We start from the raw sequence: 19,787 nt of genomic DNA, 5'->3' as shown, positions 1-19,787 counted from the left end.
TTTAACCACACTAAAAGACATACTCTAGTGAACTTTCAGCTTTTCGTATTAATGTACATGTTAAAGAAAATATTTTTACGAAAAACACGAAGCACACCTTGAGCAAGATATTTGGTTTTGGGACGCTTTATGTGCAGTAAACGCCGTGCATTGTTCGCGAAGTCCCGCTCATCATTATTCGCCCCACTCATCATCATTCACCCCGTGGATATGCTGTGATTTTTTAATGTAGTCATACAGACTGGCCTATCTGAAGTGAAGGCACCTAAGAACATTCTGGTTGAGCATTATTGCAGTGCCTGCAGTAGAAAATTTACAATTTACTGAATTTCTTGATGCTTCCTTCACTTTTTTGTCTCCCCAATCACGAAGCGAGTGGATAAGCGAGCTATCATCTCGGAACCATGCTCCGCCATCGTGTAGGTAGAACACTCTCTAAGGGGTGGCGTCCCGAACGGCTGAACAGGAAGCAACCGCCAGTACGGCTCAAAATAGGATACCGATATAGTCATGATCCACGGTGACAAGTGCTTGTTATCCCCTGCTACTCCCATGCAAATTCCAGGGAATTCACGGGGACGAGAGCGAAAACGGAAGATCTGAGCGATAATTCTGCTTATATATTAACGGTTAACAATTTTCTTTCCGTTAAGCGATTTGCCAGCCTTACATCTACAAGATCGTAAGATATGGCACGGGGCCTTAAAGGTTGGTATAATTTCTATGCCAATGTCAGCTTTGTCAGCTGCTGCTCTATCGTCTTTGCAGTCACGTGGATGGCATTTCCTGTACTACTATGGCGACTGTGTAAGAAACTACGGCATGACAGTAAGGACGGCAAGAGATCTTCCCCTTTTCGGATTGGGAGACACTTTAAATGGCCCTTGGTACTAACATGTTGTTGTTCCAATCCCTGAAGCTTTTGCTCGTCATTCCGCAGCAACGCAGCTGGCGCTGAAGGGCGTCTACGACGTTTTCCGTATCCTCAGTGTCGCGGTAGTGGATGACCAATGACTCGGACAGCGACTCCTTGATCACCTTCTTTACGCTTCCTGCAGTTAGTTCAAACACGCAGTCCTGTCTTATCGTCATCCAGTAACATCTGTGCGTAGAGAAACATTCATTAGGAGCACGTCATCTTTACCGTAGAGTTCCCTATCATCATCAGCCTGACCGCGCCCACTGCAGGGCTCTGGCCTTTCCCATGTTTCGCCCATCAACCCGGTCCAGTGCTTGCTGCAGCCACGTTATCCCCTAAACATCTAAAACTCATCTGCCCACTCAACTTCCTGCCTCCCCATCGCGCGCTTGCCTTCTCTTGGGATCCACTCTTGGTATCCAGTCAGGTCTATAAAGAACCGACCTTCCTATAAAGAACCGTTAACATTAACACTTTCGAGCTAGTCGTTGAGCTTCCGTTCAAACAACAACATATTCTATGTAATACTTCGCCGTGACGACTGCCGGCGCCGTCTACACGAAGCCCTTTGTCCCAATGGCTAAACCTCATTGTCTTCTGTTGACGATAACTCTTTCATTGGCTTTCATCCAACTCTCTTCGATGTTGTCAGGTGCTTACAGCTTCTACCGATGAGACCTCATGTCTGCATGACGTAATCCGCATTTATTGTTGCAAGTTCAAGTCAGAGCAGAAGCAACTTCATTAATGTTCAGCGTGTTATTACTCCAACTTTGTACCGCCTGCCTCACTTCAGAAACATTATTGTAACTCAAATAGCAAGTGCAATATTCTAGTTACGAGTTATGTTGCCCCAAGTTCAAGTCTAGAAACTTGTTGAACAATACAGGATGTCTTTTTTTAAAAAAGGCTGATCTTTCCTAAAAATTCTGGGACAGTCAGGCACCTGTCGTCTTCGCGCTCGAACTCTACGTCGAGGTTGAAATATTTTCATGTTGAAGAGGCAAGGCGTACAAACACAAAACGCACACACAAACACGGACACAAGTGTCCGTGCTTGTACGCCTTGTCTCTAACATAAATACTTACCAACTGGCTGAGCTCTCTGTCATTCTAAGAAAATACGTTGCCGCGGCTGAAGTTACATTGAAATGATTCACAAATGAAAACTACACTCTTAATCAGGTCCCGGCTAACGCACGTCCTATAGGCGGGGCGCTTCGAAATTCAGGAAGACTCCCGGCTATAGTAGGCCTTGGTAAAGGAGTTAGCCATGACAAGAGTATACAAAGAACGCGCACCCTTCACCGCCTCCTTATACACGGCCTCAGCCGCAAAAACCAGCCGTGCTGCGAGGAGGTATACGCATTGAGCTAACTACGCGCTCTCTCTTGCCTGCGTGAAAGAGAATAGGGGTCGCTACGCTCTCCGTCGTACTCCGGTTCTGCTGTTTTTGCGCAGAGAAAAGGAAGGAACGAGGTAGAAACGAGAGTTCGACAATATTGGGCGGGAAGGGGGTTGCGTTCTTGGCGCAAAACGGGTTAGCTTTAGCGCATTCCACGGCTGCGCAGATGTTTGATAGGTTGGTGTGGTTCGTCGAGCATGCTGTTTGAGGCGGTACTCGGCCACTTTGGAAAAAATCACTTATCTCAATATTAAGGACGTGTTGCGAGGATATAGCGACATCCCCTTGCACGCGATCGTTACGCGCAAGCTGTTGACGCAGGATCACAGGACGCTTTCGCGCCATTTCAGTCTAGCTGGTGCGCTCACTCCGCATTGCAGTGACCGGCGCATCATACCCGCCTGGGTGAGTTGTTCTTTCTTCGCATATATGTTCGCGCTGTTAGCGTTCACATTGTTGCATGCTTGCCCTAATATATATGAATGACGGCATTGAACTGTCAGAATATTCTTTTGATGGCTTTTGAAATAACTGTACGAGTACACGTGCGAGTACCAATGCAAGTATACGACTACTTATCTTTGTTGTAATCGTCATCCGTCTCCATAGTCGCGCACGTGTTGTGGTGCTAGTCGCATTTATTGTGAACACTCATACAGCTCAGGCAATTTCGTCGCTCTTGACAGGTGTCACCGCGTTTGACGAGCTGTGTAATTTTTAGCCCTCGCGTGTCTTCTCTTTCGGCTAAAATCTGTTATTCGCATTTCTGGTCAACGATACAATGCGCCAATCAAAGGAACCATATTCTTGCGACCAGTTGAACGATGTTGGATCTGCTTCATGGTAGGTGGATATACTTCGCATTCCTACATTTTTAGCTTCAAGAAGAAGCGGAAAGTCTTTTCCATAATCTAAATGTAAAAATTACACGATCTCCCACTAAAGGGAACCATGTGGAGATGCGAAGCAGCCCATGGGTCGACTTGAAGTTCCGTTCATCACGGGCACTTTGCCCGATGTTAACGCGCCCTTGCAAGTGGAGCACACCGTGAATTCACTGTAGTTGCTGTTACTCGCCCCACGTGCTCGTCCCGAACTCTTGTTGGAGCACGCCACACGGGTTCATGGCGTGTGCAGAATCTCGTTCCCCGACGCCATCACGTGATTGCTGAGAGAGTGTAAAGGAGAGAGGTCACAGCGTCTTACCCAGCCACTTACACAGGCCCGAACGCTCCAGCGCGTGCCAGCGCGTTCTGACTATACCTTGCGACAACTTTCTGTGGCAGCACAGCCAAGGCTACGCAACCGAACCACGCACTTTTTTACTCCGCTTCTGTATGTAGTCCGCGCACGCTACCTTTTGTAGAATACGTAGCATGAAAGAAAACACAAAAAGAAAAGAAATAGGTATTACGTTCAAGATTGCTTGCATTGAAAGTAAGAATGATAATCCCGTAAAGGATTTGCGATTTTTGCTCTTTCGAGTTTTCAGGTTTTCTGGTGTCCATTTCACGTTTTCCGTCCCCACTAAACAACGATGGCGTCGCTCGACTGCAACAGGTGCACATCGAAGCTTGCAAGTGAGCATAAGCGCGTGTTCGTTAGGTGATCTGTGTTCATCGACCAGAAAGAAACGAAGGCAGCGGTGCATTATGAATTATTTTGTTGATTTGCCCATATATTTGCAGCGAAGCACGCAGATACGCGGCCATTTTTTTTATGTAGCGGCCGTGGTAAGGGGCTGGGTAAGACGCTGTGGCCTCTCCCCTTTACGCTTTGTCAGCAATCATCTGATGGCGTCGGGGAACGAGATTCTGCAGACGCGGGATGAACCAACGCATTGTATCCTATACCTGGGGACAACTTTCTGTGGCAGCACAGCCAAAGCTACGTGGGCGGATTCTGCACGTGTGTTACTACGCCAAGTAGTCCGTCCGCGGGTCAGGAAACATGAGTGCTGTGTTGCGGGCTGGTAGTCCCGGCGCAGCAGCAGGCGAAGACCGGCGGTGACCAACGCGACCGGCGGGGACGCCAGCCAGCCCGAACACGCGGTTTGGCGCGAAGCGCTGAAGCAGAAGAAACGTCCGCACTCAACGAGTACTCTCCACACACTCTTTTATTTACACGTCGCCTGGGTAAAACAGGAATGCCAGGGCGGCGCCCCAGGGCATTCGTACAGTGCAGTACAGATCCGAAAACGAAACACAATGAGCTCGTGCAGAGGGCACGGAGGAAGGCAAGTTTTAGCGCAGTCGCATTTTCAGAGCAGCTTAAGAAACTAGGGTCTTTAGAATTACGTATGTATGCATTTTATATTAAACGAACACACCGCCTAATACTTACCTAGTGATGTTGCGCCTCAGATATGCGTGATATTTACTTTTTGATCGACAACGTTCACAAGTATGAACAGCCGTACCAGTTCAAGATGGCTGGCCCTTGGGCAAGTGGTTGAACTTTAGCCGAGTGGCTCAATCGAAAGACGTGCCGACAAACAGAAACACAGACAGACCAAAATTTCTCCGTTTAAGTAACCCAAGAAAGACTATCGTCTTTAAAAAAAGCAGGTGCGGCCTGCTGCGTAGCGCCGAAACGGCGTCTGGGGCCTAGTTCTCCTTGCGCCCGCTCTGGCGCCACCACACCGGTACAGCTGTTCACGGAGAAGCACCTCGACAGTCGCGTTTGTACGCGCGACACTTACTCCAATCAGGCCGTAGATAACGCGTTTTATAGTTGCACATTACAGGTTGAATATTTAAGTCGTTAATAGAAGTACCGATTACCCCACATATGTGAACAGTTTGCCCTAGGAATAGCAATGTTTCGTAGAGTGGCCCTCAATACTCTCCATGAATGCTGCCCGTTTGACTCACCTGAAATGAAAAGTGTCACTGAATCACTGATCCCTTTAATCGGCAGGCGGTCGTCGGTCAGATTCCAAGGGCTGACGTATCGGCCCACGAAAACGCACCACGTTAAGCTCGCACAGTTTAAATGTAAGTCATTTTAGTGCGCCAACAAACGCCAGTTGTGGTCCGAAGACCGAGATAGAGCCAAGAGTTGATAACAGAAAAAAAATGTATTCTCAGTTAAGGCAGTACAAGCATCACACAAACTTGAACACTCGGCAGGTATCAATTACAACTCACATCACTTAGATGGTGTTTAAAACAACGGGAACAAACCTACCGTGCTACAAATGCATTCTCATCCATTCGAAACTATCCAAGAACACGTAAAGGCTTGAATATTCACCAAACGTGTGCAGCCCACAATTCCTCGAACGTTTCTCGAATATTTTTCTTCCAGGAAACACTCGAACTCCAGCTCGATCACCGTCATTCGGCGACACTCTTCAAAACAGTGCTCCCACGGCGTCATCACTCGATTCTCCATCATCAACTGACCGCGCTACACGACTCACTCGAACAATATAACTCTTCGCCGACTTCACCATCCTGTCCTACTCTCCGCCGTGTCTCATTTGGATCCTTCCCGTTTTCACGAAGATTCCAAGTAAATACTCGGCGCGTAGCACGCAGCACAGCGACAGCTATGGGAAGGGATTCGCCTCGCCAGATTGTCTGCGGAAAAGGTCGGTTCCACTTTCATTTCTTGAATTCTCCCGATCTGTGCGGGCGTTAGGCTGTCGCGACGGCGTCTTCGACGGCGTCTGGAGAGGGTGTAGGGCACGCCCTGGCCACCTTTTGATGCTTGTTTTTTTTTTTCGTTGCGCGCGCCCGTTGGAGGGAACAATCGGGCGGTGACTTGATGCTGTCATCAGGATGTGGCGGCGCGCGCCTGTTTTAGCGCTTGTTTGGGACAAATATAAGTGCTCTGTTACGAATATTACGCTTCCCAACACTGTAGATCGCATGGGAATACATGGAACTTCACAGTAGCATTATTTCACGCGTTCAAGTTGCGCAGCGGCATACAAAAGTTTCTCGGCATCACACCGCTAGATAAAACCGTCTGCCACACACGAGCGCACCAAAAAACCGTACTCAGGCGCAGGAAACATGAGGCAAGCTGCCCGCACGCGCAGTCACACACAAGAAAGACACGAGAAAGCACACGAAAAAGCACACGGACACGCATAAATCCTGAGGCGACCACATAGTAACACGAACCGGCGTCTGCCTTGAGTACCGTACTAGTGGCGCCCTCACCCAAAACAGCTGCCGCAACTGTCAACTCAGCCGACCCGCACTCGTCCAATGACGGTGACGCGACGCAGCAGGCCGCACCTGTGTTTTTATGTAGCGGCCGTGCCCTTACCACGGCCGCTGCATATGGTAGCGGCCATGCCCTTACACAGGCCCGAACGCGCTAGCGCGTGCCAGCACACATGGCTTTGCCAGCGTTACGCCAAGCTGGGACAGCATAGGCAGCCCGGGCCCCTAAAATGCTCTCACGTGTTATCATCAAGGCGGTCGAAGAACAAGAGGAAGACTCTTCCTTGGCGCGAGCGCGCGCTCAGTATGTTACAGATGGCTATGCTTGTTGGTTGAAAGCGGACGGTCGCCAATGAACGGACACAGCCCCGAGCAAAAGCTGCTTCGCATCTAAAGAAATTACACCATCTCCCGCTAAAGGGAACCATGTGTGGATGAGAAGCAACGGGGAGATGGTTCGCTTGAGCGGGAAATGGTGTAATTTTTGCTCTTGCGTTCACGAGCCTGTGCCTTCCTCTGGCGTAGAATCAGCACTATCTTCCAGTCTCCATCCAGCTTCCGCTGCGTGGAACTGCCGGCCACCGAGGTATTCGACTCCCGCAAAGTCGCAAGAACATGCGCATCTGCCTCTTTGCAGTCCATGCCATTGGCGTCATCGTGGGATTCTTCAGCGAGGGAAGGAGAGCACGGGCGCCCCGCGTCTAGAGCCACAGAAGCAGAGGCGGCCATAGGCCGCTTGTGCCACGTCAAGACGCCGGAGGCGTCGCTGCTGCCTACACGTCGCGAGGCGACGAGAGAATGAGGCGCGCGAGAGGGCGAGCGTAGAAGAGGAAAGAGAGGGGAAGGGGACGCGCACGCACTGGCGCTCATCGCGGCGTTACGCAGGAGAGAAAGAGGCGCGCGAGAGGGGGGAGCGTAGGAGAGCAGAGAGAGGGGGAGGGGACGCCCATGCGCAGTGGGGGTGTGGACGCCGCGGGAGAGATGGACAAAGCCCCCGGCTTAAGCTGATTCGCATCTAATAAAACTGTACTTCCGAGTACCGAAGACGTTAGTACCGTTTCATTGGACCGGGCGCTCATAGATACTAGTGGCATGTGTTGTTTTTAGGACGCAAAACTACGCAATTTTACTTTCTGAATAGCGACAGTCTTTAAAACGAGTTCTGCTGCCTAATTTCTAGTAATCTTTAAAGCCAGCCCCATTCATGCTCGTGAATACACGTGCGTATTTACTGTGCCCCTTCACTGATTTCCATGGTTTCTGGTCCCATTTGCCCATTGGTATTATGCAGTGCCAAATCAAGCTTGGGCAAGTACATCAGTGCGTCATGCACCAGCTACGGTGCCTGTGCAAACTGCAGCTCCCTATGAAGGTAAAATTGATGCGTCATATACAGCTTAGACTTTAGCTAGTTTATGGTATTTTTGTTCTGTAATCTATTTTTCCATGTGATGCCACAGCGTTATACAATGCGGTGTCTTCCTGATCGGCGAGTTTTGGTGGGCCATCAGTGTCAAGTGGCGCACGACAACAAGGGCGGCCACGCAAGAGGGAGTCAGAGAAGGCAGACACCAAAGCTCGGCGTCCTGCCGCTGTGCGACCACTTTGTACTGTGTGAATTATATTGCAGTAATGCACCATCTGAACTTATCGAGTAACAACATATAATAAGAAGTATGCATTAAGGGGTCGAAGTACGCACTGGGGGCTGGATATCGCTATCGAGTTCAACTCATAAAGGCGAAGCTTAAGCGACCCCCAATTTTTCGTGTTTTTTTTTTCGTTTCGCTCGCATCGAAATATCGCCGCTGCAGCCGATTATTGAAGCGCCGCATCGAATTCATTCTTAATGATGCATTGGTTGCTATCATTCAAACATTCGCCGTGGCCAGCATTCACCTCGTATTGGAGAGCATTCGTTTGCAATACTGTGCTATTGTGCACTCAAACTCCGCGAAAGCTGCAAAAAGAAAGGTTTCTTGATATGGAGACGTCCCGTTTAAAAAAAGACGTGAAGTTTTTAAACCGACGTTCAAACCAAGTTTTCCTGCCATTTTATTTACTTAAGGCATGCATCGTGATTATGTTGTAAAACTGCTTTACTTGTACGCTAGTCTCATCAAATTGCGATTGTGCTGGGGTTTTCACTTGCAGCGGACGTTCGAATCAGAGCTCCACTTCTAAGACAAACTGGATGTTTCATGGAGAAGCTCAACAAAGTCAAAGTCATACTCGGTCAGATAGGCAATGTCTGCATGTATTTCGAAGAGATCGATGAGTATTTCTAAGAAAATCACGCTAAGATATCTTTCATAACTGTGGTAAGCTTATGGTTAAAACACTATTAGAACGCTTCGTAAAGCAGCTTCTGAAAACACCTCTAAATTTTAGATGCGCAAGCATCTTATTTTTGGGGCAGTGTCCGTTCTGCGGCGTCCGCACCCATCTGCGCATGCGCCAACTCTCCCCCTCTCCTAGCGTGAGCGCGAGGAGGTGGGAGGAGGTGGCGTGAGCGCTGCCTCCGCTGCGTTTCTCCTCTCCCGTTTCTCTCTCTCCGCCGCACCTATGCGCTCATATATAATGCTGTGCGCGCTCGCTCCCCTTGCACTATCCTTCGCAACGGCGCTATGGACGCTTGCGAAGCTGAACTTAAACGGCAACGCCGGCAAGCGTTGCACTCTCCTTCGCAACGGCGATATGGACGCTCGCGAAGCTGAACGTAAACGGCAGCGCCGGCAAGCGGATCTCGAAGCTGCGAGGCTGCGAGAGCGCGCGTTCGCTGTGCTTCCGTCATTATCTCTCTGTGCAACGGCGTGCGAAACGCCATGAACAACGTCAGCGTCGGCACTAGTTGCAGCGACAGCGCCACCGCCGCGGAGGAGAGGAAGGCTCGGGAAGCCGAACGTAAATGTCAGAGTTGGCAAGCGGTAATTCAAACGCCTCGACAACCACCGTGTCATAAGTCACATAAGGGAAACGGAAACTCGATGCGCACCCCCCCGCGATGCTTTCACATCCCACCATGGTTGCCCGTAAGAGGAGATGACGTGTAACTTTTTAACTTCTGTGACGCTGTCTATTTACACAAAATTCGACAAGGTGTATAACAAATTGAGAACAACCGTTTAACAGGGAAAAGCTTTTGTGTTATGGGCGAAACCAGCAGGTGATCTAAGAACATAAGGCCGATTGTGCCCTCTTACTTTCGTTTTTTGTTCTCTTCAAGATGATACGCCAGCAGCCCGCCCAACGCCTGACCCCAGAAATTAGAGGGAGTACAACAAGCAGGGAGTACCAAATAACGTCTTCTTCGAAAACAAGGCGTTCTACTGCGATGAAGTACAAGAGAAGTTGAAACTCTCGGTTGGCACAGTTCTAGAGAAAGCCCTTATTTTGTACTTGACACAGTGGCCTAGCCAGGGGGTCGCACACCGGTCCCTTGCCCCCCCCCCCCTACCCAAAATTTTTTGCCATGGCATAAAGCGCACAAAATCACACTTCACCACGTCTGCCTGCCAGCCCCCCCCCCCACCCCGAAAAAAGTTTCTGCCTACTCCCCTCACTTGATTATATATTAAGGCCCTCCCATACCCAACTGGGTATGCTCAATACTTCGTCTTGGGCAGTGTACAATGCGACATACACAGTTGTTTCCCAGGTTATTTGCCAGCGGGAAGCTGCTGAAGACATTTAAGAGATCAAAGGCATTCGACAAGCACCAGAACATATTTGTCCGAAGAAACATCGGATGGCGCGTAATCGTTTCCCTCAGCGCCGAGCATTGCTTTTAGCGCTCATGTAATTTTTACAATGAATACTTACTTTTACACGTGAGCAGTAGCTGTTTCTGGCATGCTTACACATGCTAGACACAGCAGGTACTGTTGAACTATGAAGCTGATATGGTCCGTCAAGTCATTCTCAACCAAAATGATTCCGCTGAACGATACATTTATGAGGAACGCCATGCGTCCATGTTTTAACCGCCGTTACTTAAAAAAACAAGGATGCAAGTTTTTATACGCATGTCTAGTCACACTGCATGCCTATAGTTTCCAAGTTGCTGTTGATGGTTAATCTAGGTAACCATAAAGGGAGAACAGAGCGAAAAAAACCCCCACCCTATTCACGAAGTGAATAATGTTAGAGGAGCTTGCTCGGAGATAACTGGGTAAACCGTGAATGCTCCGTACAGTTCCTCTACTGTCATGTGAAGACATGACACGCTGTTACAGCACCGATTGTGGTCAGGTTGTTGTCGAGCCACAAGTGGTCGCAGACCTTGCAGCTGTGGCCGACGTGTGATCGAGGAAATCACCCTTCAAGCGCGCGTCGGCGCCACGAACTTCAGGTAGTGACCGCTTCCGGCGCTTGGCCGCTGCACCCCGCGCCTGTACCTCTTCGAGGTTCTCTTGCCGCCGCTTCCGCGCTGCTTAGGCTTCGCGGGCTTGTATCTCAGGGTCCGCAAGACGCTGAGGTCTCTCTGCGGCCTCGCGAGCTCTCACCGCAGGGTCATATGCGGCGAGCCTGCGCTGCTGCTGCCTTGCGAGCCCTCCGCTCTGCCGCCTTGTCTTCTTCGTTCATGTTATTAAGTATCGAAGTGCACTGAGTGACGACTGTTGAAAGAGAGACGAAGCGCGCAGTTGCAGCCCTCTAGCGATCTTCTATCAAACTAGAGCACGCCCCGGAGTGGAGCGAGCGCCGCATGCTACAGTTGGCTATGCTATATGCGGTTTTGCCTGCGTTAATATCATCGTCAAGGCGTTCGAAGAACAAGAGGAAGAAGACCTCTTTCGCGCCACTGTGCGCTGAGCCAAGCTAGCGCGAGCAATGAAAACGAGCGGCTACTGTGGCGATGGACAAGCCCCGAGCATAAGGTGCAAGCTCCTAAAACGCTCTTTTGCGATGTAATCGAGTAACGTTAAGAAAATCCTAAGTGGTTAAAACTGTGCAGTGTTAGAATTCGGTACCCAGAGCTTCGTGTGCACAATTTCATGTTTTGGTGCCCCTGCGCGTCTGTCAAAGAATAGACGCTGGTAAGCACGTTACTTTCCGATACAGTATAGCGTACGTGCCCAGCCAACGCAACGTCTGCATACACAATTCTAAAACTCTATTAGCCCGCAATCAACCGCTACACGGCGTGCCATTTCACGTCAAGGGAGTCCACATTAAGGTTACCGCAGCCTGACTGCTTTCTTTCTTGCGATGCGTGCCACAAACGCACAAAAATAGTAAGCAAGATGCTGGATAGCGTCAATAGAGGATTAGTGAAGCGACCTTCGTCCTCAAGTGGACATAAAATAGGCAGGTAGTGATGCAAAAGAAAAGGCTTCCTTGGACAAATGCACGAATTCTTTGCCACGAAATGTAAATATCTAACTCAATGCTCCACTATCAGTAAAGGCATGCTGTTGAAATCAAGTGCCGGCAGTAGAGCTTCCACGAGGTGTTCTATATTAGATGCGAAGTATCTTGTGGCGGAGTTCAATGCGGTGGTGGTGGTGGTGTGCGGCGTGACCACCCTTACTGCGCATGCGCATACCCTCCCCACACACCCCTCCACTCCCCCTCATCATTCCCTCTCTCCACTTCGCCTCTCTCCTCACCATCTCCACACCCCCTCTCCACTTCTCCTCTCCCCTCCCCCTTTCCACTCTTCCTCTGAAACGCGTGCTAGACATGCCGAAATTCTTTCCTGCGCAACGCCGCGATGGGCACCAGCGCATGCGCATCCCCTCCCCCTCTATCTCCTCTCTTACGCTGCCCCCCTCTCGCCCGCCTGTCGACCGCGTTCCCCGCTCATCCTGTGAGAATTAACGGCCAGGCTAGAGGGAAGACAAGAAGCGCGCAGCGTTCCTCTTCGCGTTCCACGACGCCAGGTGGGTAGCATGCCCAACGAACGCCAACGGAACGCGATCGTACAAGTGCTCCGGCTTCGCATCGCCTCATGGTCCCCTTTAGCGGGAAATGGTGCAATTTTTTTTGCAAACCGTTCACCGTTTTCTTAAGTCAACGTAATCAAAGCCTAAGTCTGGACGTTATTATTTGAATAATTAATGTCCGAACAAGCAGCATAAGAATCTTTTTCGAACAAAACCAGCAACGATTCTTATGCCGCTCAATAGTTATGGAGATTATTGCATGTCTAATAAAAAAAATGTGGATTTTGCAATGAAACTTTGCAAGCGGCGTCGTATATTCTCGCTTAGGAAACAAACCTCGTGTGTAGAGCACTGAGTACCAGCTAGCGGTGATATAGTTTAGTCTCGTATCGGGGATTGTAGAAGCACACCGTGTGTGCAAATCCAATCGTGGTGATCACTGATTAGGCGTACAAATGGTGCATACTAAGACAGAAACCGCCTACAGAGGTCGTAGCAACTAAATTGTTATTGAGAATCTCCCCAAGATTACTGGCTAGATCAGTAAACCAGAGATAATTTTGCCCATCAAAACAATAATTGTGTCGTTGAACAAGGTACATGCAATGAAACATTGAGGGCGGCCAAACTAGCTTAATTGTAGGATGTGAATGTGCGAGTTGTTTCCTTATTGAATGCAATAAGGCGTGCGATCGCCGTACGTTATGTTACATAGGTATTTAGCCTTCATAATGTGATGCGGGATACATCGTAAAAAATTGAGCGCTAAGAAGTGCTGATGCAACATGTAGAAGGCAAAGCATGGGAGAATCTGTCGCATCCTGCAATAGCAACACCGCAAAATGAGTGAATTTCTAAGTGCACGAGCGCGCCAGTGAGCACGCAGAGCTCTGTAGTAGCCTTGCGGAATTCAAGAGGCCATAGCCTCGTTCGACTTACAAGTGCGTGCGAGCACACTAATTGCACTGTTTGCACATCCTACCACTTTCTTCTAAAGCCGAATGCTATCGCAATAACTTTTCACCGTGTTTGGAATATTCCTATCGTACGTCCTCTTCCTAACACCAACAGGAACATTCTTGCAAAGTGTTCCACATTTCTGGCGTACCATTATTTGTCTAGACACCCTGACCGATAAGCTTTCCTTTGCACTAATAAAGGCGGCTGCTGTGAATATTAGTTTTCAGTCACCTATAAAATTCGAATCACGTACCAGGCATAAATAATACCACGAGGCCGAGCAGCATGTTGATTATGATGAGCACGGTGAGGGCGAGAGAGTAGAGCTTGAGCAAGAAGCTGTTCTCCCGCAGCGCACCCACGCAGCCGCAGAATGAAACGATGAAAAGTGACATGCCCGCCAGGAACACCACGGTCTCCAGGCGCCGGATGAGCACTCCGACCAGATCCAGGCGCATGAGAATGGCTGAGTCGTCGGCCGTGTTTACAGCAGTCACGTAGAGGAACGAGGACACGCAGATCAGCATCGCTCCCACGAGCCACAGGAATAGGTTGAACAGCAGCAATGGGTAACGCACCTGCAAGGGTGAAACCCTGGTCTGATTGGTCATTAGCGCCAGTTCTCAGCCCATTCGGTCATGTACTGGTCGCTCATTGTCTATGCTGCTTTTGACGGTAATCACTAAAAGTGAGTCAACAAATCGTTCTGTGCTTAAAGGGACACTAAAGAGAAACAATCAATTGGTTTAGATCGATAAAGTGTGCTCTGAGAACTCTAATGTCATTAATTTTGCCATCATAGGTTTATTGATAGAGGAGAAAATGAAGTTGAGAGTATCATTTTTAAATTTCCCGCCGAAATCTCCCCGGTGACGTCGCGAATTTCAAAGTGTACTTATGGTATTTTGGCGCCATTGGCTCAACAAAATACCCCATACTTGGTATATTAAGTCTATGGCTCCCTCAGAAAACAATGTACTTCATTTTTATCGATTAGGAACTACACAGTCTCTAGTAGGCGCCATCAAAACATGCGACGTCACGGCGAATTGTGCGGAAACTTCTAGGTGGCGTCGCCACCCACATTTTGTTTTTGCTCGTTTTCTCGCTTACTAAGTGCCTTCTGGCAGAAAGAGTGGGGTTATTGGTATCGTGAAAGAGTACTTTACTAACATGAGAAAAATCGTCTTGCGATTTAGCGTCGCTTTAAGATAACGAGGAGCTAGAAAGCGAAGGCGCAAGAAAAATCGCCAGTTACTCAGTGCTCGACGTGTACACCGCACCTCAATTATAATGATATTCGTCAGGGACCTTTTCAATCTAAGGCACGTGTAGCTTATAGCAGTGGTGAGGCTGTAGCACTGCCGGGATGCTATAGCCTCACCAATGATGCAGATCCCGCTCTCTACAGCCGACCATGCCCGCCGATGCGGGCCAGCGTCGGCAGGTATGGCCGGCTATAGCGTGTGGGAAATCAAAAAAAAGAAGAAGAGGAACGGTTATCTAATGAAACGTGGAGGACGTCTGAATAAAATGGGACGAAGCTAAAGCAGGCTGCATGCAGGTTTAGCAAAAATTGTTGCTGGCCGTCTGCAGAAGACACTGCTCTCACACAGTACTCTGTAGAATCTTAAAATGTAGGTTTGTCCTGAAGTAGGTTCGTTTGTCAAATGGCACGGAGAAGTTCTCTCATACCTGCTATATGACGTCGACATATTTTTTTTTCTTTTATTTTCCTTGTCTCTCGTACGGAAGAACGCGCTGAAAGCTGCACAATAACGATGACAAGGTAGCAGGTAATTACGTGAACACGCGTAATCGCCTTGAGCGTTTCAGACCACCTCCACGAGGCAGAGCCCTGCGGCTGCCGTGGTACCTACGGCACACAAAAGTGCGCAACTATTGAACTAAAGTATGGCCAAGCTCCGCGAGAATCTGGTGCACACTGGCTTTCTCCTACGTCGTCCTAACCGAAGAATGGTAGCGAATACATAGTAGCGAACACCAGGCGATGTCTGACAAGGCGTCTGACTCGCGAGAAGCGTAGGAGAGAGAGAGAGCGTGCGCTCGGATAGTACCGGTAGTCTTGGAAACGATTATACGCATTGGTAACTACTGTCGTAACGAGCTCACTAGGAGACATGTGACCAACACAGTCACATAGTGGACGAAGTAGCGCTAGGGCACTACGCCCTGTTCCACCTCTCATAAACACAGGAGAAAAGTTGGATCCATTCCACTCTGTCAAGGCGAGTGACCAGCTGACCTGACGCTGGCAAAACTTCCTTGGGGAGTTTGTCTATGAAATGCGCAAGCGTGGAGTTTTATTGCAAGCTGAGGCCTTTACCAGAACGCTGTTTTCAGGCGGCCTCGGCATAACGTCTTTCTACTAGCCTTCATCAGCATTTTGAGCGGTTCACTATAAGGCGCATCTCGGAACGCATGTTTAGCACGAAATTTTCGGCAAGCCGAATTATTCCTGACTGGCACGATTTTCCTTGTCGGTCTATATGTTGTGCTCCAGAGCGCTTTTGTTCCGCCGCCATGAAAATCCACGAAGACTTCAAAGCAAGTGTTCTGTCTTTACTTGTCCTTTGCACCGCAGGTACCACGCATTCATATGTGCTTTAGGGGCCCAATTCACAATACTTTCTTTCGTAAGTGCTACCCGTCAGTGGCCATCCGCCTTCGCTACTGATACGTCAGGAATCACGATTGGCTGAAATTTTCTCTCAAGAAAGATTGTAGGCGTATGTGCTTTTTGTGAATACAGGCCCAGATATTTATTTTTTTTATTTATTTATTTATTTATTTGTTTATTTATTTATTAGTTATTTGTTATATGTATTATACGTGTCAATTTATACGTTAACTTTATGGAGGTAATCCCGTGCGTTCCTATGGTTCAGATACTCGCTTTGGAAGCGTGGAGGCCCTGCTTCAAACCCACACCTAAGAAAACTTATGTCGTCTTATTGCTTTCTTCCCTGTTTATTTTTCTTTTATTAGAAGCAACACCCACGCGCCTCCGCAACCTGGTCATGTTTTATTGCACTAGTCTCTTCTGGCACTCCACAGAGGGCACCAGGAGTTCCACTTTTATGCTTAAAAATGCGCCCTGCTCACTAGTTGGCCCTAGCAGTTTCTGGTAGTCACCGATGAACGGCGCGAAATCAACGAGGTGTGTCATTTGCAGCTCCGCTGTCGCAAAATATTAGATCTTTCAGAGTTTAGGTCTGCTTATTCTCGCAATTTACTCACAAACGCACATCGGCAACGTTTGTGCGCGTGCGCAGAGCGACCAAGGTCGATCCAAATAGATCGCGAAGCTTCGGACGAAAAGCGGTTCAGAATCTATTGCCAACGACACCAGCAAGGGGAATTATGGGTGCTGCGATTGAAGAGAGACTATGTTTGGAGGGAACAAACACTAATACCGAAAAACCAAGTTTTATTCAAGAGCGAAGCAATCTTTATGTTTCACAAATTACATTTATTTCCTGAACAATATTACGTAGGTGCAATGTGCCAAGAATGTAGGATAGTGTTTAATTATTACGAAACATCGTTTTCTTAGCGCCCCCTGAAGATAGGTGCACGTCATTGTTATTCAGTGCAGCCCTTGCGGTGCATCGAAAGGCGCGCTCGTAAACTCGTCTGCAACGACACGCCCCATCACGTGTTCTGTTGTTTCGCACTTGCATGCGTTCTGTGAATTATTGTGGTGAGAATTTGATTTTGGTGTTCGCGAAGTTGCGAGGTGCGTTTCATCGTTGGTGAACGTGTTGGCTGCGGTATTTAGCGGGCAACGGCACGACGCGGCTAACATTTCATGCCGAACGCTTTCCTCGGTACTCACGGAAACGATGTGGTGTTCCAAGGATGCAATAGCAACACGCGTATGCCTGGCGAGCCCTCTCTTCTAGGTAAAACACCGGGGCAACGGTTTGGAGAAGTGTGCTTGCTGGATTTTCATGGATCAGTATTACTGCTGCCCGGTTTCCTTCGTGAACACGCAGTGCCTACTTTATTTCCTGCTATCGGTGAGCAGATCGCTAAGTTATCTGTCGTGCTACAATTCGCATGTCTTGATACGTTACACGTAAGGTTAATTTATCGGAACATAAGGCAAAACATAGTGCATGTAGTGTACGCACTTTTTGTACTTATTACGACATTTGTTGCGCATTGTGTATGGTGTGATAAAATTACGTTATTGTGACCATTGAATAAAGCTGAAATATCATTATTTTGGCGTGACCATGCGTCATTTCTCCTTAATAGAACTGAAGCACACATGCAATGCGCTCTTTAAGTCCCCTGCGCATGTGCGAAGCAAATCAGCAACGTTGCAAACATGAGACGTACGCTGCTGCCTACTTTATTCACTCTATGGAAGATGACAAAAACGCAGAATAAAAGCTCCAAGAATAAGGTTTCCTAGTAAAACCAAGGCGAACTGAACGGCGGTACACTTAAACACAGCTGTTTAGTCACGGGTCGATATTAGTTTAGCTAGCGTTGGCTTCAAGCGCACTCGCCAAGGGGTTGCCGGCTCGCCGTAGCGCGAGTCCTTAGCGATCAGGGTCCCAAGAAAAATATTTTGAGGTCAAATCTCGCGCTAGTGACAACAAAATGACGTCACTTTTTTTACCGGATATTGCATCACATCCGCTTTATTTCTTGTTCCGCCGGAAGTGTTCCCTCCTCACACAGATGGCGCTAAGCCCCATGAGCAGCTGATGAGCCGCCAATTTCTGAACGTATGGGCTTCTATCGAAGCTTCGCTACCATTTACATTTACCTTGGAGCGACCCTGAGATCAGCCCTACGTCCTACGCATCTCTTTATCCACTGCAAATACTAATTCAGCGGAACATGGCAGTGCGTCTTCTTGGCTTTGCTGTCGTTTTGGAGCCAGGCTGACCGCTGCATGGCAAGCCGCGCTTACAAAATGTTGGCCTCGTGCCAGTCTCTAAAACTTGAAGGCTAAGCCTGCTGTAGATTCCGTAATGCATTCAGTAATACAATCGGGGACCCGACTTCGTGCAAGGCATAATGAGACACAGTGTGAGCGGCACGCATAAGTTTACCGTGACGTTCTCAGTAGAGTGTGTCGTTGCTAGGCTCCTCCCCCGAAGCTTTCTACACCTCATGTGGTGTAGCACTTCCACCCTATCGGTGCGCCTTTGATCTATATGTTTAGTTAGGTTTTCATTAACTAGGAATAATTAGTATACAGAAAGCATGGCGCCACTTCATCCGGACATCATAAATTGCGTTTAATACACTCATATACACGATTTGGTGCCCATACGGGCTTCCTACGAGAACTGAGGATTGGGAACTATGGGAACTGAGGCCGTGGGGCCCTTAGAGCTCGACACGACGAGGCGCATTATGCACGTGGAATTAAATATGAAGAGACTACTACGCAGAGCATGTATTATAAAGCGACTGAAGCATTGAAGTACGATATGAAAATGCAGGAACACGGGGTGTCCCTACAGCTGACGTTTCGAAAAGCGGACTTGTCTTCGAGGCTGCAACTGATTTTCTGAGCACGTGTATGTATATGTATAGGCTTCGTACATTCTCCTCCAACCCAAACAAAATGGGAAGAAAGGGCAACCGCGAAAACGGAGGTGGGGGTGGGGCTGAAGTAGAGGCCGGTGTGCCTATAATTATACGATAGCATTCTTGAGAACAATTAACTTCTTATGAATAAGGTATTTCCTGTCTAGACTGACTCACAAGGTTATGCACGCTCAACACGCCAATATGCAGCCGCGTAACACTGAAATAATGGCAACGTTTAAGTCGCATCCTGGCTCCCGAGAAAAGTCACCATTCATCTCAAGTACTTCATATACTTTGCGGACACAAACGGAATGCGGTTAGTGGCGTGGCAGCACGTTTCTTCCAGGAGCACGGCTATATTTGATCCAATCGCCGAACTTATCCTTGGCTACATTTCAAGATATTTAAGCTACACTTCATTGTTAACAGCAAAGTCATGTACATAGAGTCGATCAACAGATTTATATGCGATGATTATGCAGTGTAACGCACTGACCCACCATGGGATTGACGTCGAGCAGGATGGTGTCCTCAGTGGCTTCTTGTGTGTCTACGTGTGGAGGCTCGCCCGGCTTCTTCGGTTGCGCGGGTGAAAGGCCTCCGCTGCCTTGCTCGTCGCTCAGCTCGGGTTCGCCATCCTGATGCACGGGTGCACCCCTCATCTGCCCAATTTCAGCGCCGGTGGGCGCAGGATCACCGTCGCTGCTTGGCGAGGCGGGCTGATCACCGTTCAGCGTTGTCTGACCGCCCGTGGACGATGCTTTGCGGCCGCGTTTTGCCCGTTGGCCACGGCTGTGGCGCTCTCCTTGACCTTCAGCTGAGAGATCGGCCTCTTCCCGGTGCGCATCGTCCTTTTTCAT

The 19,787-nt window shown here is 48.8% G+C and overlaps 1 protein-coding gene across 1 annotated transcript; it reads right to left on the bottom strand.

Moving 5' to 3' along the window:
- Positions 1–873: 873 nt before the first annotated feature.
- On the bottom strand, positions 874–19,787 carry LOC119385589 (tetraspanin-33). The gene is made up of 3 exons (XM_049414027.1): positions 19,428–19,787; positions 13,601–13,925; positions 874–1,052 (listed from the first exon to the last, which is right to left on the bottom strand). The coding sequence occupies exons 1-3, from the start codon at positions 19,785–19,787 to the stop codon at positions 874–876; spliced, it is 864 nt and encodes a 287-aa protein (XP_049269984.1).

Source organism: Rhipicephalus sanguineus, chromosome 3, assembly GCF_013339695.2.
Source record: "Rhipicephalus sanguineus isolate Rsan-2018 chromosome 3, BIME_Rsan_1.4, whole genome shotgun sequence".
Taxonomy (NCBI): domain Eukaryota; kingdom Metazoa; phylum Arthropoda; class Arachnida; order Ixodida; family Ixodidae; genus Rhipicephalus; species Rhipicephalus sanguineus.
This window is presented reverse-complemented; position numbering and strand designations above follow the sequence as displayed.